This window comes from Gigantopelta aegis, chromosome 3, assembly GCF_016097555.1.
Source record: "Gigantopelta aegis isolate Gae_Host chromosome 3, Gae_host_genome, whole genome shotgun sequence".
NCBI classification, from domain to species: domain Eukaryota; kingdom Metazoa; phylum Mollusca; class Gastropoda; order Neomphalida; family Peltospiridae; genus Gigantopelta; species Gigantopelta aegis.
Window position 1 is genome coordinate 95,883,842 of NC_054701.1, and position 23,688 is coordinate 95,907,529.

Here is a 23,688-nt window from a genome sequence, read left to right on the forward strand (position 1 = left end):
GTATCCTACAACACACATCACATCAGAATAAAGTATCCTACAACACACATCATGTCACATCAGAATAAAGTATCCTACAACACACATCATCATGTCACATCAGAATAAAGTATCCTACAACACACATCACATCAGAATAAAGTATCCTACAACACACATCACCATGTCACATCAGAATAAAGTATCCTACAACACACATCACCACGTCACATCAGAATAAAGTATCCTACAACACACATCACGTCACATCAGAATAAAGTATCCTACAACACACATCATCAAGTCACATCAGAATAAAGTATACTACAACACACATCACCACGTCATATCAGAATAAAGTATCCTACAACACACATCATCACATCACATCAGAATAAAGTATCCTACAACACACATCATCACATCACATCAGAATAAAGTATCCTACAACACACATACTGCAAAGTTTAAAGTTAAAGTTTGTGTTGTTTAATGACACCACTACAGCACACTGATTTATTAATCATCGGCTATTGGATGTCAAACATTTGGTAATTTGACATATAGTCTCAGAGAGAAAACCTGCTAAATTTTACCATTAGTAGCAAGGGATTTTATATGCACCACCCCACAGGCAGGATAGCACATACCACAGCCTTTGTTATACCAGTCGTGATGCACTGGCTGGAACAAAAAATAGCCCAATGGGCCTATCAACGGAGATTGATCCCAGACCGACCGCGCATGAAACGAGTTCTTTACCATTGGGTTACGTCCCGCTGCATATTGGAAAGAGTTTGATAAAATAATTCAAATACCTAAAACTGCACTAAATATCTCCATGTAGACAGTTATTTTGGTAATCTGCACACAGTACTCCATTCACTCCAAGACAGTCAGCAGAGACCTGTATACGATGTCTAAACCTACCAACAGTACTCCATTCACTCCAAGACAGTCAGCAGAGACCTGTATACGACGTCTAAACCTACCAACAGTACTCCATTCACTCCAAGACAGTCAGCAGAGACGTGTATACGACGTCTAAACCTACCAACAGTACTCCATTCACTCCAAGACAGTCAGCAGAGACCTGTATACGACGTCTAAACCTACCAACAGTACTCCATTCACTCCAAGACAGTCAGCAGAGACCTGTATACGACATCTAAACCTACCAACAGTACTCCATTCACTCCAAGACAGTCAGCAGAGACCTGTATACGACATCTAAACCTACCAACAGTACTCCATTCACTCCAAGACAGTCAGCAGAGACCTGTATACGACATCTAAACCTACCAACAGTACTCCATTCACTCCAAGACAGTCAGCAGAGACCTGTATACCACATCTAAACCTACCAACAGTACTCCATTCACTCCAAGACAGTCAGCAGAGACCTGTATACCACATCTAAACCTACCAACAGTACTCCATTCACTCCAAGACAGTCAGCAGAGACCTGTATACCACATCTAAACCTACCAACAGCACACAGTACTCCATTCACTCCAAGACAGTCAGCAGAGACCTTTATACAACGTCTAAACCTACCAACAGCACACAGTACTCCATTCACTCCAAGACAGTCAGCAGAGACCTGTATACCACATCTAAACCTACCAACAGCACACAGTACTCCATTCACTTCAAGACAGTCAGCAGAGACCTGTATACATCTAAACCTACCAACAGCACACAGTACTCCATTCACTCCAAGGCAGTCAGCAGAGACCTGTATACGACGTCCAAACCTACCAACAGCATACAGTACTCCATTCACTCCAAGACAGTCAGCAGAGACCTGTATACGACATCTAAACCTACCAACAGTACTCCATTCACTCCAAGACAGTCAGCAGAGACCTGTGTACGACGTCTAAACCTACCAACAGCACACAGTACTCCATTCACTCCAAGACAGTCAGCAGAGACCTGTATACCACATCTAAACCTACCAACAGCACACAGTACTCCATTCACTGCAAGACAGTCAGCAGAGACCTGTATACGACGTCTAAACCTACCAACAGCACACAGTACTCCATTCACTCCAAGACAGTCAGCAGAGACCTGTATACGACATCTAAACCTACCAACAGCACACAGTACTCCATTCACTCCAAGACAGTCAGCAGAGAACTGTATAGGACGTGTAAACCTACCAACAGCACACAGTACTCCATTCACTCCAAGACAGTCAGCCGAGACCTGTATACCACATCTAAACCTACCAACAGCACACAGTACTCCATTCACTCCAAGACAGTCAGCAGAGACCTGTATACCACATCTAAACCTACCAACAGCACAGTACTCCATTCACTCCAAGACAGTCAGCAGAGACCTGTATACGTCTAAACCTACCAACAGCACACAGTACTCCATTCACTCCAAGACAGTCAGCAGAGACCTGTATACGACGTCTAAACCTACCAACAGCACACAGTACTCCATTCACTGCAAGACAGCAGAGACCTGTATACCACATCTAAACCTACCAACAGCACACAGTACTCCATTCACTCCAAGACAGTCAGCAGAGACCTGTATACCACATCTAAACCTACCAACAGCACACAGTACTCCATTCACTCCAAGACAGTCAGCAGAGACCTGTATACCACATCTAAACCTACCAACAGCACACAGTACACCATTAACTCCAAGACAGTCAGCAGAGATCTGTATACCACATCTAAACCTACCAACAGCACACAGTACTCCATTCACTCCAAGACAGTCAGCAGAGACCTGTATACAACATCTAAACCTACCAACAGCACACAGTACTCCATTCACTCCAAGACAGTCAGCAGAGACCTGTATACATCTAAACCTACCAACAGCACACAGTACTGCATTCACTCCAAGACAGTCAGCAGAGACCTGTATACAACATCTAAACCTACCAACAGTGTCTTGGAGTGAATGGAGTACTGTGTGCTGTTGGTAGGTTTAGATGTCGTATACAGGTCTCTGCTGACTGTCTTGGAGTGAATGGAGTACTGTGTGCTGTTGGTAGGTTTAGACGTCGTATACAGGTCTCTGCTGACTCCATTCACTCCAAGACAGTCAGCAGAGACCTGTATACCACATCTAAACCTACCAACAGCACACAGTACACCATTAACTCCAAGACAGTCAGCAGAGATCTGTATACATCTAAACCTACCAACAGCACACAGTACTGCATTCACTCCAAGACAGTCAGCAGAGACCTGTATACAACATCTAAACCTACCAACAGCACACAGTACTCCATTCACTCCAAGACAGTCAGCAGAGACCTGTATACCACATCTAAACCTACCAACAGCACACAGTACTCCATTCACTCCAAGACAGTCAGCAGAGACCTGTATACGTCTAAACCTACCAACAGTCATCCACCTGTTATAAAAACAGACCATCCACCTGTTATAAAACCAGACCATCAACCTGTCATAAAACACCTGATGTCATGAACAACCTGTTAAATGAGAACACCAGAAACCCACCATCTCTGACGATGTGTATCAACAGCTTCAAGTAGTTCTGGGTCAGACAAATCAAATCCCATTCCTGGAAGAACAATATTACACTCAAAATATCATTGTTTCTAAAATAGAGAGTTTCACACACACACACACACACACACACACATACAAACACACCACACACACACACACAAACATAAACACACATAAAAAACAACCTGAAAACAGATGTATTTTGTTACCAGTTAAAAACAACCTGTAGACAGATGTTGTATTTGTTGCAGTTAGAGGCTAAAAACAACCCATATACAGATGTTGTATTTGTTGTTAGAGGCTAAAAACAACCCGTATACAGATGTTGTATTTGTTGTTAGAGGCAAAAAAAACAACCTGTATACAGATGTTGTATTTGTTGTTAGAGGCTAAAAAACAACCTGTAGACAGATGTTGCATTTGTTGTGGTTAGAGGCTAAAAAAACAACCTGTAGACAGATGTTGTATTTGTTGTGTTTAGAGACTAAAACACAACCTGTATACAGATGTTGTATTTGTTGTTAGAGGCTAAAAAACAACATGTAGACAGATGTTGTATTTGTTGTAGTTAGAGGCTAAAAAAACAACCTGTAGACAGATGTCTATTTGTTGTAGTTAGAGGCTAAAAAAACAACCTGTATACAGATGTTGTATTTGTTGTTAGAGGCTAAAAAACAACCTGTAGACAGATGTCTATTTGTTGCGGTTAGAGGCTAAAAAACAACTCGTCTATAGATGTTGTATTTGTTGTGGTTAGAGACTAAAAAAACACCCTGTAGACAGATGTTGTAATTGTTGTTAGAGGCTAAAAAACAACTCGTCTATAGATGTTGTATTTGTTGTTAGAGGCTAAAAACAACCTGTAGACAGATGTCGTATTTGTTGTTAGAGGCTAAAAAACAACCTGTAGACAGATGTTGTATTTGTTGCGGTTAGAGGTTAAAAGCAACTTGTAGACAGATGTTGTACCTTGTATCTGTTCCAGTCAATATGTACTTGAGACAGAAGAGGAGTCATTGGAATGTCCAGTAAAGCATCATTGAAATCCTAGAAACAGTAAACCATTTAATGTGAACTTTTACATAATACTTAATTATAAAGTCTACGGTTCCACTGACAATGATCTAGCAGGACGCTAACTGTAGTAATATAAATACCTCTAGATATACCACTTGACAACAATGTTCCAGTTACACAACATACCTGGTTCCAGTCACACAACATACCTGATTCCAGTCACATAACATACCTGGTTCCAGTCACACAACAGACCTGATTCCAGTCACATAACAGACCTGATTCCAGTCATACCACATACCTGGTTCCAGCCAAACCACATACCTGGTTCCAGTCACACAACTGACCTGGTTCCAGTCACACCACATACCTGGTTCCAGTCACACCACGTACCTGGTTCCAGTCACACAACTGACCTGGTTCCAGTCACACAACTGACCTGGTTCCAGTCACACAACTGACCTGGTTCCTGTCACACCACATACCTGGTTCCAGTCACACCACATACCTGGTTCCAGTCACACAACTTACCTGGTTCCAGTCACACAACTGACCTGGTTCCAGTCACACCACATACCTGGTTCCAGTCACACCACATACCTGGTTCCAGTCACACAACTGCCATGGTTCCAGTCACACCACATACCTGGTTCCAGTCACACAACTTACCTGGTTCCAGTCACACAACTGACCTGGTTCCAGTCACACCACATACCTGGTTCCAGTCACACCACATACCTGGTTCCAGTCACACAACTTACCTGGTTCCAGTCACACAACTGACCTGGTTCCAGTCACACCACATACCTGGTTCCAGTCACACCACATACCTGGTTCCAGTCACACAACTTACCTGGTTCCTGTCACACCACATACCTGGTTCCAGTCACACCACATACCTGGTTCCAGTCACACCACATACCTGGTTCCAGTCACACCACATACCTGGTTCCAGTCACACAACTGCCATGGTTCCTGTCACACAACTTACCTGGTTCCAGTCACACAACTGACTTGGCTCCAGTCACACAACTGACCTGGTTCCAGTCACACAACGTACCTGGTTCCAGTCACACCACATACTGGTTCCAGTCACACCACATACCTGGTTCCAGTCACACAACTGCCCTGGTTCCAGTCACACAACTTACCTGGTTCCAGTCACACAACTGACTTGGCTCCAGTCACACAACTGACCTGGTTCCAGTCACACAACGTACCTGGTTCCTGTCACACCACGTACCTGGTTCCAGTCACACCACGTACCTGGTTCCACTCACAACATACCTGGTTCCAGTCATACCACATACTTGGTTCCAGTCATACCACATACCTGGTTCCAGTCACATAACATACCTGGTTCCAGTCACACAACATACCTGGTTCCAGTCACACCACATACCTGGTTCCAGTCACACAACACACCTGGTTCCAGTCACACAAGAAACAGTCATACCACAAACTTGGTTCCAGTCACACAACTGACCTGGTTCCAGTCACACCACATACCTGGTTCCAGTCACACAACACACCTGGTTCCAGTCACACCACACACCTGGTTCCAGTCACACCACATACCTGGTTCCAGTCACACCACATACCTGGTTCCAGTCACACCACATACCTGGTTCCAGTCACACCACACACCTGGTTCCAGTCACACAAGAAACAGTCATACCACAAACTTGGTTCCAGTCACACAACTGACCTGGTTCCAGTCACACCACATACCTGGTTCCAGTTACACAACTGCCCTGGCTCCAGTCACACAACAGACCTGATTACAGTCACACCACATACCTGGTTCCAGTCATACCACACACCTGGTTCCAGTCACATAACTGGCCTGGTTCCAGTCACACCACTGACCTGGTTCCAGTCACACAACAGACCTGATTACAGTCACACCACATACCTGGTTTGTCATACCACACACCTGGTTCCAGTCACACAACTGACCTGGTTCCAGTCACACCACATACCTGGTTCCAGTCACACAATGTACCTGGTTCCTGTCACACCACGTACCTGGTTCCTGTCACACCATGTACCTGGTTCCTGTCACACCACATACCTGGTTCCAGTCACACCATGTACCTGGTTCCAGTCATACCACGTACCTGGTTCCAGTCACACAACAGACCTGATTACAGTCACACCACATACCTGGTTCCAGTCATACCACACACCTGGTTCCAGTCACATAACTGGCCTGGTTCCAGTCACACCACTGACCTGGTTCCAGTCACACAACAGACCTGATTACAGTCACACCACATACCTGGTTTGTCATACCACACACCTGGTTCCAGTCACACAACTGACCTGGTTCCAGTCACACCACATACCTGGTTCCTGTCACACAATGTACCTGGTTCCAGTCACACCACATACCTGGTTCCTGTCACACAATGTACCTGGCTCCAGTCACACAACAGACCTGATTACAGTCACACCACATACCTGGTTTGTCATACCACACACCTGGTTTGTCATACCACACACCTGGTTCCAGTCACACAACTGACCTGGTTCCAGTCACACAATGTACCTGGTTCCTGTCACACCATGTACCTGGTTCCTGGTTCCTGTCACACCACATACCTGGTTCCAGTCACACCATGTACCTGGTTCCAGTCATACCACGTACCTGGTTCCAGTCACACAACGTACCTGGTTCCAGTCACACAACGTACCTGGTTCCAGTCACACCACATACCTGGTTCCAGTCACACAACATACCTGGTTCCAGTCACACCACATACCTGGTTCCAGTCACACCACATACCTGGTTCCAGTCACACCACATACCTGGTTCCAGTCATACCACATACCTGCACATACCTGGTTCCAGTCACAGCACATACCTGGTTCCAGTCATACCACATACCTGCACATACCTGGTTCCAGTCATACCACATACCTGGTTCCAGTCACAGCACATACCTGGTTCCAGTCACACCACATACCTGGTTCCAGTCACACCACATACCTGGTTCCAGTCACACCACATACCTGGTTCCAGTCACACCACATACCTGGTTCCAGTCACACCACATACCTGGTTCCAGTCACACCACATACCTGGTTCCAGTCACACCACATACCTGGTTCCAGTCATACCACATACCTGGTTCCAGTCACACCACATACCTGGTTCCAGTCACAGCACATACCTGGTTCCAGTCACAGCACATACCTGGTTCCAGTCACACCACATACCTGGTTCCAGTCATACCACATACCTGCACATACCTGGTTCCAGTCATACCACATACCTGGTTCCAGTCATACCACATACCTGGTTCCAGTCACACCACATACCTGGTTCCAGTCACACCACATACCTGGTTCCAGTCACACCACATACCTGGTTCCAGTCATACCACATACCTGGTTCCAGTCACACCACATACCTGGTTCCAGTCACACCATACCTGGTTCCAGTCATACCACATACCTGGTTCCAGTCATACCACATACCTGGTTCCAGTCACACCACATACCTGGTTCCAGTCACACCACATACCTGGTTCCAGTCACACCACATACCTGGTTCCAGTCACACCACATACCTGGTTCCAGTCACACCACATACCTGGTTCCAGTCACACCACATACCTGGTTCCAGTCACACCACATACCTGGTTCCAGTCACACCACATACCTGGTTCCAGTCATAGCACATACCTGGTTCCAGTCACACCACATACCTGGTTCCAGTCACACCACATACCTGGTTCCAGTCATAGCACATGGCTTCTCCACTGTGAGATTTGTGCTTCCACTCCTTGAAGAATTCACAACCTCAAGTTTTAAAAAGAAACATAGATATATTATTTGTGACAGGTAGTTTGGACCAGTTCAATGTAATGGGGGGGGGGGGGGGGGGGGAGGATGCACATAGGTTGAGTGGTCAGGTTATATATGAACATAAAATATTATTACTTATTTGTGGCCAATGTATATGTGTGTGGTGTTGTCTGAATGTTTTTTTGCAAAATTGAAGTCTTTAAGAAATAAACTTTGATGTGTTTGTACCCCCGCCCTGTATCAATCAATTAATTTAGTTAGTTACAGTTTATTTATTTATTTTATTTTCTACATTATTATTTATTATTTTTTAAATAATTTTTAAAGGCACAAAAGCAACCATGACCATGTACAGTTTAATGTATGTACGTCTTCTTCTATACCACAGTTTAATAGAAATCATCATAGATTTTATAAATAAAAATATTACAGCAACAGTATTTTTCACTTTTACAGCATGCTAATTAATGATTTAGAAAAAAAGGAACAAGAAACAGCTCTCTCCCACAACTACCTTAGGAAAGGGGACGACCCTCTTGCAAAAACCCTGCCTCTGTTAAATACTAGTCTCTAGGAATCTAGTGATAGAAATAAAACAGAACACTCAAGTTGCTAACTAAACACCACTTAACATACCAGGATATGGCACACACAAGATGGTGAAATCAACATATCGATTTTCCTTGTCAACTTTCTCTGAAGAAGTGATACTGCAAAAAATAAAAATAAAATACTACTTATAACAATAATAATAATAAATTTTAAAAACAACAACAGAAAAGGAGCTGCATTAAAAAGAATTCTTTACCAGTTAGGAATTGTAAGTAAGAATGACAACATTTTCATTTGAAATTAACACACTAAAACTGACAGGCCCTAACCCATTTAGTTCCACTAGTTTACCTGCAGAGAATTTAAAGCAAAAGTATATCAGCACAGTGTGTAATGCACATCATTACAAAATGCACTAAATATATTATCTCATTCTACAACTTACACATAATATCCATGTCATAAACCCAGGGATTTACCGGACGCACAAAACTTGCATATAGGATGCACTAAAACTTAACTGGACCCGCAAAAATAGAGATACTGCATCCCGTGGGACGCATAAAATATCTGACATTTTCAGTAACCCTGTCCACTATCAAAGATCGATCATTCTGTGTAACACACTATTTCTTTTCTACCTATAAACTGCTTATTCAAATGGGGATTCCCCATCTCGAAAACAAAAAGTTTTAATCTCTGGGAACACTGCGTCTTTATCCTTTGCTGCGCTTAATCGTGTAAAGTTGGTAATTTCCGGAAAGAGATCGCGGATTTGCGATCATTCGGAACTTCTCGTCAACAGGCCGAACACAATCGGAAATTCCCGGGCAAATAAATAGACAAAACTACATATATGTGGTTTTCTGATTTCTGTATTCCACGAGTGTATTTCCTGCAGGAAACCCTGATGCCGCAGGCAGAGGGGTTTCCGGCAGGAAATACACGAGTGGAATACAGAAATCAGAAAACCACATATATGTAGTTTTGTATTTATTACATACCCTAAATTGGAATTTTTTTTCCAAATAATAATTTAGAAATTGTAACACTGCTAGCTAATGACGGGGATTTCTAAATTTACACAACTAGGACAGCTGTGTTACTACGCGGACCGAAGAACCACCAATTATTACACAAAGGAATATAGTTCTATTTAAACAATAAACAGAAATAAGAAAAAACGAGTGAAAAGTTACCTATAATTTTAATGATATTGTTTGAAATGCCTTTTAAAGACAATGTAATACCTAAAATTCACGAACAATATAATATTTAATTTGCTCGTAATACGTCAGAAAACCTTCAGCGTGCCAGTTTTAATAACGAAGAAAAATGTCAAGAATTGTTCACTCAGTGTCGGAGTCATCATCGGTGTGATTTCTTTTATTGATGTTCATGGAATTATTCGTTGCTGAAAAGTTTAAGTTTATAATTAAATGTGCCTCCATAAATCATCGCTCCACTGAATAATCCGGTTGACAGTTCATTCAAGTTTTCTACGTGAGGAGACGTCATTGTTGCTAAAGTCGACGACAGTCACTTTTCGAACCCTTGTTTTGCCTTCGTACACAATAAATATAGCATATCTTACCGTAATTTCACTAGAAATCCATATTTCGTAAAAGGTGCAATTTTTTAATCACAAGATTTTGTTCAAAGACATCCAGGTGCATTAGTAATGTTAAGAAAAAAAAAATTCAATAGCAATTTTACATTGGAATTTGTTCAAAAAGGAAACGTCGTGTACCCAGTTTATGGTTATTGTAAGGAGATGTAAAGTGACGCCATTGGAATACTGACGTCATTTAAATTCAAAATTACTTGTATTATTACAATGCTGCGCCACATTAAAATAAAAACTAGTCTACTAACCTTGACCCCTGTCAAATTCCTATAACAAGCAGACAACGCTGTTTACAGGTCGGTACTTTTATTATTTTTCATAATTCTGGACAAAATATTAATTTGAAGTTTTGAAAGATGAAAGAAATAAAACGTACCTTTTGTCAAATATATCATATCACAAAATTACGGTTGGAGATGTTTTATTTATTGAAAAAGAATAAGAATTGTGTACGATGTAACAAGCCAAAACAAGGGTCCATAAAGTGACTGTCGTCGACCTTAACTATCGTGGATTAAAAGCTCATTGGTTAGTAGTGTTCCCATCTCAAGTTTTGGTATCGCGCTCATTAAATTGTAAATATCTGTCACGTTTCCATCTGTTTTCAGTTCAAATTTTCCACAAAATAACATTTTAAACAAACCAAGCACAATCTTTGTTTACATATCGTGAAGGGCATTCCCGGTAACCATGTGCTATAAATAGTAGCGTTGAATACGGTATAGTTCCGGCAGTTGAGTTGAATACGGAAAGTTGTATTCAATTCTTGTATTCAGAGCTGTATTTATATAGTAAGATTTAATGGGTATGTAATAAAACACATTATCTCGCCTTCATGTAAAATTCTTTAATCTCATTGGTTGTTTGCCGTTGGACAAATCCCTTATCCCCCTGTGGGCGGAGCCAAATTCTCTTATACCCCGTCTGTAATTTCCAACGGTTTCCAGCCACCCCAGTTAATGCTAAAGCAATAATTAGATTATAAATAACATTGATAATCAATCAAGTATACATAATTAATTTTATTTTTACTATAAAATACACTATTTCAATACTTTTAAAAGCTGCAATGTTGAACTCGGCCACCTAATTACGGAAGTGGTGTTATTGTATTAATGCGCGATTAGCAACAGTTGTTTTTTTGTTTTTTTATTTTTAATATATTTTTATTTTTTACTACATACATTTCTGATAACAAAAAAAGTGTTTTATTTTTATTTTTATTAATATCTGTTTCAGACAATTTAGTATTAAAACATTTGAAGTTAAAAACTCGTTTATCGATGGAACTATTTTTCGTCACTGGCAAGTGGTTTCGTTCGCGTCCGCGTGGTACGGCTCCGTTAATAAATTGTTAACAATTATTGTCTGGCGTTATTTTGATTATTTGGCTATATGGTTTAACATGTCGGCAAGATAAATTCGTTGTAGAAGCATCTCTCGGGGTATATGGCTTTTTATGTACCCTCTGTGTGTTTTTACCCCCTCGCCTTCGGCTCGGGGTAAAAGAACACACAGAGGGTACATAACAAGCCATATACCCCTCGTGATGCTTCTACAACTTATATTGGTTAAATGTTCTGATTTGCATTAACAAACAAGTAGCACGATTCATAAACAACGCATGGTATTGTGAGTGTCATTTAGCTTGCAGGAAATGGTTCAAATAATTATACAGATCAAAGTGAAATGTTGATTTTGAAAGAATAAACAATGAATACCGACATTGATTTCCCGAAAGGAAATACAACAACACAGCTTGTTAAATTTACTTTAATGAAACATATATAGTATACACGTGATTTGTTGTCTGCAGCTCTCTGTCATTTGTGTGGTTTTGGGACCCCCAGAAAAGAAAGAGGTGAGTCCAAGGGACCCCCATTTCAGAAAAACAAGGTAAATCCCTGTAAAACCATTTGAAATTTTTGTCTATTAACCTGGTTAATTATTATTGTTTTGCTGTTAATATGTAATAATTGTTTACAACCCAACAAGACCTGTACATGTACGCGTAATGTTTTAATCATATTTAGTTAGGGTGCATGAAGTCAAACTACAATTGTGACAACTGTGATGACGTCATATTACCCATGAACTGTAATTTGGCAGAGCTTTGACAAAAACCGATTAACAGATTCGTTATCAGTGCTCACCCTGTCCACTGCCAAACTAACCAATCGCTAATTTGTATACAAAGTGGCTAAAACATTTAGTAGTTGGTTAATAAAAATGTTTTACTTTCAACCACATTTTAGTCATTTTCAAGGAAACACTCTGTACATCTGAAAATAGGCTAAACCAAAATTTGTCAAGGGTAAACCCTGGTTAATATTTTCCAACTTAAAAAAGTTAAAGTTTGTTTTGTTTAACGACATCACTAGAGCACATTGATTTATATAATCATCGGTTATTAGATGTCAAACATTTGGTAATTGTGACATAAACATGTAGTCTATAGACCCCCACTACATTTTTCCAAGGTATATTTTATATGCATACAGAACAGCACATACCACAGCCTTTGTTATACTAGTCGTACTAAACGAGAAATAGCCCAATGGGCCCACTGACGGGGATCAATCCTAGACCGACCGCGAATCAAGTAAGCACTTTAGCACTGGGCTACATCGTGCCCCTCCACATTAAAACAACTTGTGGCAAATCCTCCTCTACAACCTAATCCCACCACTTCACTTACTTCATCCCAAATTTGACCTTTTTCTTCTCCACCATGAGATCGCAGATATAGCTGACTCGCAAACTCTTCAACAGGTTCTTGTCTTGACCTCGGTACCGGTCAAACAACTGCCAGTCGCTGAAATAGTTTAAACATTAAACTGCCTGTCGCAGAAATAGTTTAAACATTAAACTACCAATCGCAACATTAAACTGCCAGTCGCCGAAATAGTTTAAACATTAAACTGCAAGTCACAGAAATAGTTCAAACATTAAACTGCCAGTCGCCGAAATAGTTCAAACATTAAACTGCCAGTCGCCGAAATAGTTTAAACATTAAACTGCCAGTCGCTGAAATAGTTTAAACATTAAACTGCAAGTCGCTGAAATAGTTTAAACATTAAACTGCCAGTCGCTGAAATAGTTTAAACATTAAACTGCAAGTCACTGAAATAGTTCAAACATTAAACTGCCAGTCGCTGAAATAGTTTAAACATTAAACTGCCAGTCACTGAAATACTAAAACAGCCAATAAGTGTATGTTACAGGAATAGTTAAATAATAAACCACTGTCAGTTGATAGTTAAAAAAACAAAAGTATTTTATGAAATAAGTAAATAACAAACAACTGTTATAATGTTTATTATTTAACTGAAACATTTTCAGTTTGACCAATGCAAGAATTTGTCAATAATTTGCTTCAAACTGGAATGTTAAAGTTAAAAATTGTTTTGCTTAACAACACCACTAGAGCACATTGATTACTTAATCATCAGCTATTGGATGTCAAACATTTAGTAATTCTGATACAGTCATTAAAGGGATATTTTATTATGCACTTTCCCAGAAAGGAAAGCACATACCACAGACCAGTTGTGGTGCACTGGTTGGAACGAGAGAAAAAACATCAGTTGAATGGATCCACCGAGGTGGTTCGATCGTGCGACACAAGCACCTCATGCGACAAACTGGAATCTGGAATGATGACAAAGTTTACCCTGAATCTGTATCAGTCGACGTGCTGCCGTTAGGGATGCTTTCTCCCCCTGCAATCACAAATATTAAATGTTATCTATCATAGAATCTAGAAACACTGCTTAGTACAATTAAGTACTGTCTGAACAAAAAACAGTCTGCAAACTGTATGAATCGGCGATGAACGTGACAGAAATAACAGATAATGCTTATAATTAAATTTAAAACATACTTACTAATAAAAATACTAAAAGTTCACATTTTATTTTTTTAGTTCTTTTGGGTCCATAAAAATAATGCTCAAAAAGACAAAGCACCAATATAAAATGATGTCATCAGATATGATGTTCTCTGACAACATTCATCAAGAAATGAACAAATTAGCGTTGCTACATCTGGACCAATTGGATGATGTTAAATTGTAATGACTGTAACGGAAATTTAATTATTAATTAAAAAATATTTAATGTTTTCTATTAGAAACATTAAAAAGTAAATACTGCTAAATGCAATACTTGAAATGTTTTCCACTGTGATACTGACCATTAAACACTAAACACTGCGAAATGCAATATTTTAAATGTCTTCAACTGATGATACTGACCATTAAACACTGAACACCGCAAAATGCAATACTCTAAATGTCTTCAACTGATGATACTGAACATTAAACACTAAACACTGCGAAATGCAATACTCTAAATGTCTTCAACTGATGATACTAAATGTCTTCAACAGATGATACTAAATGTCTTCAACAGATGATACTGAACATTAAACACTAAACACTGTGAAATGCAATACTCTAAATGTCTTCAACTGATGATACTAAATGTCTTCCACTGATGATACTGAACATTAAACACTAAACACTGCGAAATGCAATATTTTAAATGTTTTCAACAGATGATACTGAACATTAAACACTAAACACTGCGAAATGCAATACTCTAAATGTCTTCAACTGATGATACTAAATGTCTTCAACTGATGATACTGAATATTAAACACTAAACACTGCGAAATGCAATATTTTAAATGTCTTCAACTGATGATACTGAACATTAGGGACTGAACACCGCGAAATCCAATACTCTAAATGTCTTCAACTGATGATACTGAACATTAAACACTAAACACTGCGAAATGCAATATTTTAAATGTCTTCAATTGATGATACTAAATGTCTTCAACTGATGATACTGAACATTAAACACTAAACACTGCGAAATGCAATACTTTAAATGTCTTCAACTGATGATACTGAACATTAGGGACTGAACACCGCGAAATCCAATACTCTAAATGTCTTCAACTGATGATACTGAACATTAAACACAAAACACTGCGAAATGCAATACTCTAAATGTCTTCAACTGATGATACTAAATGTCTTCAACTGATGATACTGAATATTAAACACTAAACACTGCGAAATGCAATACTCTAAATGTCTTCAACTGATGATACTAAATGTCTTCAACTGATGATACTGAATATTAAACACTAAACACTGCGAAATGCAATATTTTAAATGTCTTCAACTGATGATACTGAACATTAAACAATAAACACTGCAAAATGCAATATTCTAAATGTCTTCAATTGATGATACTAAACGTCTTCAACTGATGATACTGAACATTAAACACTAAACACTGCGAAATGCAATACTTTAAATGTCTTCAACTGATGATACTGAACATTAGGGACTGAACACCGCGAAATCCAATACTCTAAATGTCTTCAACTGATGATACTGAACATTAAACACTAAACACTGCGAAATGCAATACTCTAAATGTCTTCAATTGATGATACTAAATGTTTTCAACTGATGATACTGAACATTAAACACTAAACACTGCAAAATGCAATACTTTAAATGTTTTCCACTGATGATACTGAACATTAAACACTAAACACTGCAAAATGCAATATTCTAAATGTCTTCAATTGATGATATTAAATGTCTTCAATTGATGATACTGAACATTAAACACTAAACACTGCGAAATGTAATATTTTAAACGTCTTTAACTGATGATACTGAACATTAAACACTACGAAATGCAATATTTTAAATGTTTTCAACTGATGATACTGACCATTAAACACTAAACACTGCGAAATGCAATATTCTAAATGTTTTCAACTGATGATACTGACCATTAAACACTGAGAAATGCAATACTTTAAATGTTTTCAACTGATGATGCTGACCATTAAACACTAAACACTGCGAAATGCAATATTCTAAATGTCTTCAACTGATGATACTGAACATTAAACACTGCGAAATGCAATATTTTAAATGTCTTCAACTGATGATACTGAACATTAAACACTAAACACTGCGAAATGCAATACTTTAAATGTCTTCAACTGATGATACTGAACATTAGGGACTGAACACCGCGAAATCCAATACTCTAAATGTCTTCAACTGATGATACTGAACATTAAACACTAAACACTGCGAAATGCAATATTTTAAATGTCTTCAATTGATGATACTAAATGTCTTCAACTGATGATACTGAACATTAAACACTAAACACTGCAAAATGCAATACTTTAAATGTCTTCAACTGATGATACTGAACATTAGGAACTGAACACCGCGAAATCCAATACTCTAAATGTCTTCAACTGATGATACTGAACATTAAACACTAAACACTGCGAAATGCAATACTCTAAATGTCTTCAATTGATGATACTAAATGTTTTCAACTGATGATACTGAACATTAAACACTAAACACTGCAAAATGCAATACTTTAAATGTTTTCCACTGATGATACTGAACATTAAACACTAAACACTGCAAAATGCAATATTCTAAATGTCTTCAATTGATGATATTAAATGTCTTCAATTGATGATACTGAACATTAAACACTAAACACTGCGAAATGCAATATTTTAAACGTCTTTAACTGATGATACTGAACATTAAACACTACGAAATGCAATATTTTAAATGTTTTCAACTGATGATACTGACCATTAAACACTAAACACTGCGAAATGCAATATTCTAAATGTTTTCAACTGATGATACTGACCATTAAACACTGAGAAATGCAATACTTTAAATGTTTTCAACTGATGATGCTGACCATTAAACACTAAACACTGCGAAATGCAATATTCTAAATGTCTTCAACTGATGATACTGAACATTAAACACTGCGAAATGCAATATTTTAAATGTCTTCAACTGATGATACTGAACATTAAACACTAAACACTGCGAAATGCAATATTCTAAATGTCTTCAATTGATGATACTAAATGTCTTCAATTGATGATACTAAATGTGTTCAATCGATGATACTAAATGTCTTCAACTGATGATACTAAATGTCTTCAATTGATGATACTAAATGTGTTCAATTGATGATACAAAATGTCTTCAACTGATGATACTAAATGTCTTCAATTGCGAAATGCAATACTTTAAATGTTTTCCACTGATGATACTGAACATTAAACACTAAACACTGCAAAATTCTAAATGTCTTCAATTGATGATACTAAATGTCTTCAACTGATGATACTGAACATTAAACACTAAACACTGCGAAATGCAATATTTTAAATGTCTTCAACTGATGATACTGAACATTAAACACTAAAAAACTGCAAAATGCAATATTCCAAATGTCTTCAATTGATAATACTAAATGTCTTCAACTGATGATACTGAACATTAAACACTAAATACTGCGAAATGCAATATTTTAAATGTCTTCAACTGATGACACTGACCATTAAACACTAAACACTGCGAAATGCAATACTCTAAATGTCTTCAACTGATGATACTGAACATTAAACACTGCAAAATGCAATATCCTAAATGTCTTCAACTGATGATACTAAATGTCTTCAACTGATGATACTGAACATTAAACACTAAACACTGCAAAATGCAATACTTTAAATGTTTTCCACTGATGATACTGAACATTAAACACTAAACACTGCAAAATGCAATATTCTAAATGTCTTCAATTGATGATACTAAATGTCTTCAATTGATGATACTGAACATTAAACACTAAACACTGCGAAATGCAATATTTTAAACGTCTTTAACTGATGATACTGAACATTAAACACTACGAAATGCAATATTTTAAATGTTTTCAACTGATGATACTGACCATTAAACACTGAGAAATGCAATACTTTAAATGTTTTCAACTGATGATGCTGACCATTAAACACTAAACACTGCGAAATGCAATATTTTAAATGTCTTCAACTGATGATACTGAACATTAAACACTAAACACTGTGAAATGCAATATTCTAAATGTCTTCAATTGATGATACTAAATGTCTTCAATTGATGATACTAAATGTGTTCAATTGATGATACTAAATGTCTTCAACTGATGATACTAAATGTCTTCAATTGATGATACTAAATGTGTTCAATTGATGATACTAAATGTCTTCAACTGATGATACTAAATGTCTTCAATTGCGAAATGCAATACTTTAAATGTTTACCACTGATGATACTGAATGCAATATTCTAAATGAAATACTAAATGTCTTCAAAATAAACACTAAATGTCTTCAATTGATGATACTAAATGTCTTCAACTGATGATACTGAACATTAAACACTAAACACTGCGAAATGCAATATTTTAAATGTCTTCAACTGATGATACTGAACATTAAACACTAAACACTGCAAAATGCAATATTCTAAATGTCTTCAATTGATGATACTAAATGTCTTCAACTGATGATACTGAACATTAAACATTAAACACTAAACACTGCGAAATGCAATACTTTAAATGTCTTCAACTGATGATACTGAACATTAAACAAAAACACTGCAAAATGCAATATTCTAAATGTCTTCAATTGATGATACTAAATGTCTTCAACTGATGATACTGAACATTAAACACTAAACACTGCGAAATGCAATATTTTAAATGTCTTTAACTGATGATACTGAACATTAAACACTAAACACTGCAAAAATGCATTAAACACTAAACACTGCGAAAATGTCTTCAACTGATGATACTGACCATACTAAGAAATGCAATACTCTAAATGTTTTAAACTGATGATACTAAATGTCTTCAACTGATGATACTGAACATTAAACACTGAACACCGCAAAATGCAATATTCTAAATGTTTTCCACTGATGATACTGACCATTAAACACTAAACACTGCGAAATGCAATATTCTAAATGTTTTCAACTGATGATACTGACCATTAAACACCGCGAAATGCAATACTCTAAATGTTTTAAACTGATGATACTAAATGTCTTCAACTGATGATACTGAACATTAAACACTGAACACCGCAAAATGCTAAATGTCTTACTCTGAAATTTTTCGAAATGCAATCTCTAAATGATGATACTGAACATTAAACACTAAACACTGCAAAAGGCAATATTCTAAATGTCTTCAATTGATGATACTAAATGTCTTCAATTGCGAAATGCAATACTTTAAATGTTTTCCACTGATGATACTGAACATTAAACACTAAACACTGCAAAATGCAATATTCTAAATGTCTTCAATTGATGATATTAAATGTCTTCAATTGATGATACTGAACATTAAACACTAAACACTGCGAAATGCAATATTTTAAACGTCTTTAACTTTACTGAAATGCAATACTTTAAGTGTTTTCCAACTGATGATACTGAACATTAAACACTACGAAATGCAATATTTTAAATGTTTTCAACTGATGATACTGACCATTAAACACTAAACACTGCGAAATGCAATATTCTAAATGTTTTCAACTGATGATACTGACCATTAAACACTACGAAATGCAATATTTTAAATGTTTTCAACTGATGATACTGACCATTAAACACTAAGAAATGCAATACTCTAAATGTTTTAAACTGATGATACTAAATGTCTTCAACTGATGATACTGAACATTAAACACTGAACACCGCGAAATGCAATATTGTAAATGTCTTCAACTGATGATACTGAACATTAAACACTAAACACTGCAAAAGGCAATATTCTAAATGTCTTCAATTGATTCTAAATGTCTTCAATTGATGATACTGAACATTAAACACTAAACACTGCGAAATGCAATATTTTGCGAAATGCAATATTTTAAATGTTTTCAACTGATGATACTGACCATTAAACACTAAACACTGCGAAATGCAATATTGTAAATGTCTTCAACTGATGATACTGAACATTAAACACTAAACACTGCGAAATGCAATATTCTAAATGTCTTCAACTGATGATACTGAACATTAAACACTAAACACTGCAAAAGGCAATATTCTAAATGTCTTCAATTGATGATACTAAATGTCTTCAATTGCGAAATGCAATATTTTAAATGTTTTCAACTGATGATACTGACCATTAAACACTAAACACTGCGAAATGCAATATTGTAAATGTCTTCAACTGATGATACTGACCATTAAACACTGCGAAATGCAATATTGTAAATGTCTTCAACTGATGATACTGACCATTAAACACTAAACACTGCGAAATGCAATATTGTAAATGTCTTCAACTGATGATACTGAACATTAAACACTAAACACTGCGAAATGCAATATTCTAAATGTCTTCAACTGATGATACTGACCATTAAACACTAAACACTGCGAAATGCAATATTGTAAATGTCTTCAACTGATGATACTGAACATTAAACACTAAACACTGCGAAATGCAATATTGTAAATGTCTTCAACTGATGATACTGACCATTAAACACTAAACACTGCGAAATGCAATATTGTAAATGTCTTCAACTGATGATACTGAACATTAAACACTAAACACTGCGAAATGCAATATTGTAAATGTCTTCAACTGATGATACTGACCATTAAACACTAAACACTGCGAAATGCAATATTTTAAATGTCTTCAACTGATGATACTAACATTAAACACTAAACACTGCGAAATGCAATATTCTAAATGTCTTCAATTGATGATACTAAATGTCTTCAACTGATGATACTAAATGTCTTCAACTGATGATACTAAATGTCTTCAATTGATGATACTGAACATTAAACACTAAACACTGTGAAATGCAATACTCTAAATGTCTTCAACTGATGATACTGACCATTAAACACTAAACACTGCGAAATGCAATATTGTAAATGTCTTCAACTGATGATACTGAACATTAAACACTAAACACTGCGAAATGCAATATTTTAAATGTCTTCAACTGATAATACTGACCATTAAACACTAAACACTGCGAAATGCAATATTTTAAATGTCTTCAACTGATGATACTGACCATTAAACACTGAACACCGCAAAATGCAATACTCTAAATGTCTTCAACTGATGATACTGAACATTAAACACTAAACACTGCGAAATGCAATACTCTAAATGTCTTCAACTGATGATACTGAACATTAAACACTAAACACTGCGAAATGCAATACTCTAAATGTCTTCAACTGATGATACTGAACATTAAACACTAAACACTGCGAAATGCAATATTCTAAATGTCTTCAACTGATGATACTGAACATTAAACACTGAACACCGCGAAATGTAATACTTTAAATGTTTTCAACTGATGATACTGAACATTAAACACTAAACACTGCAAAATGCAATACTTAAATGTCTTCAACTGATTGAACATTAAACAAACACTGCGAAATGATACTAAACCTCAAGAAGACAGAAATCGAAAAACCTAAAGATCGGCTGTACATTTCCGCTCCACTAGCCAGAGTTGCTGAGCGAATGTAATACTTTAAATCAATTCTGAAAAACTAAAAAAATATTAATCAAAACCAGATCGGCTGTACATTTCCGCTCCACTAGCCAGAGTTGCTGAGCGACAAATATTCTGAAAACAAAAAATATTATTGAACCGATAACACTGAACATTAACTGATTCACCAAAGTACTATTTTAAAGGTTTCACAGTCATTTCATACCATAGTGTTTGGTCATTTTGAACCATAGTGTCTTAATACAACTTTGAAAAGTGATGTCGTGTCATAGTCATTTCCTATCAGATATTAATTTTTTTATTCATATGTAATTTAATAAATGTTATCTTTCCAAGTCATATTATTATGACCAGCTATCAATGACATTCTGATTATGTGTCTGATGGTCCACTTTATTTAATAGTACAAAATGACTTGGATATATGAATTATGGCAGTGGTACAACATACACAAAGATGCAAGTTCAACTCAGGTACAAACTGATCATGTTATGAAGTATAAAGTTATCAAATTTTCAAGCTAACATTTACATAATAATGACAAAAGGATGTGCACAACAAGTATGTATCATTACGTATTGTGTATGTGTTAACTACCTTCCCTGCATACAAGATGACAGGCACCACGAACCGTGATCGGCAGCGAGCGAAGCGGGCCTGTTTACAGAGATCACGCAGTTTGGTCATGTCGTAGATACTCTCAACACTGTCAGAGCAGAAAACAACAAACAACACTTAACATCAAAGAAGAAACACGCAATACAATTGTTTAAAATAAAAAAGTGAAGAAAAAAACAGAAGAAAAAAACAGATAATGTCAACAGCAAAAAATGTAAAGATAAAACAGAAAGAGAATCACGAGGATTACATGATGTTAAAACACCAGCAGTCTGTTTAACATGTATCACCTTTAACAATACATCAACACATTAGTCAGTGGCTGCTACATCACAGGTGTCAGCAATATATTAATTCACCTTTCAACTGGAAGGATGGGGGATGCATAATCTTAACATCTGGGGATGACAATGAAAGTGCTGCTCCCAACCCCATGCCCCACTTCCTATGTAGATGTCCAAAAATGGTAATTTAACACTTAATCCACAGAATGACAGAAGGCACATAATATTGCTACAAAGAGTAAGTTATTAGCATGGAGCCTTTCATATCGTATATCAACAAAGAGGACAGTAAATATTTACAGTAACGAAAGCAGAGCTGGATGGCTACAGTTGTGTGCTGTATGGTGTGCTCAGAACTAAGTGTAAACGTAGTTCAATAAAGCAGTCTTCCGTCAAATGTCTTGTAATTAATGCTTCACTCATGTGTTCACTTTGGATAGTTACAGGTTAGCTTCTATCGATTGTCTATTAATTATTGCTGCAAAAGATTGTTTACTGAAGTCTGGCATTTGTTACACCTAAATTAAATTATAAGAGTACCAAAAACTATTTCACTTAATCTTAACTTGAAGAGAATAATTATAAGTTATATAACCAATCAAAACGTGTTCATGCTTAATAATTAAAAAAGAGTTTAACAAACAAGTGATTGTTTTTACTGTTCGTAATTGTGGTGTCCATCGTGAACTTCATACTCCATAAGGATAATCTTGCTCGGGTAATGTGCACATAGTTCACCGTTGAAATTGGTCAGAATCTGAAAATGTATACAACTTTTAATAAATACAAGATAACAACAACTTTAAAAAATCAAAAATCCAAACTTAAATAAAATATT

General features: G+C 36.9%; 1 protein-coding gene across 1 annotated transcript in view; it reads right to left on the reverse strand.

The window, feature by feature from the left end:
• Positions 1-23,688, reverse strand: part of LOC121368959 (myotubularin-related protein 14-like) — a 60,079-nt gene that overhangs the window by 33,616 nt on the left and 2,775 nt on the right. The window contains 9 exon segments of the mRNA XM_041493729.1: positions 3,483-3,546; positions 4,464-4,541; positions 8,248-8,318; positions 8,961-9,034; positions 13,202-13,318; positions 14,177-14,225; positions 21,987-22,062; positions 22,546-22,654; positions 23,510-23,607. Of these exon segments, the coding sequence (XP_041349663.1) occupies positions 3,483-3,546; positions 4,464-4,541; positions 8,248-8,318; positions 8,961-9,034; positions 13,202-13,318; positions 14,177-14,225; positions 21,987-22,062; positions 22,546-22,654; positions 23,510-23,607 (736 nt within the window).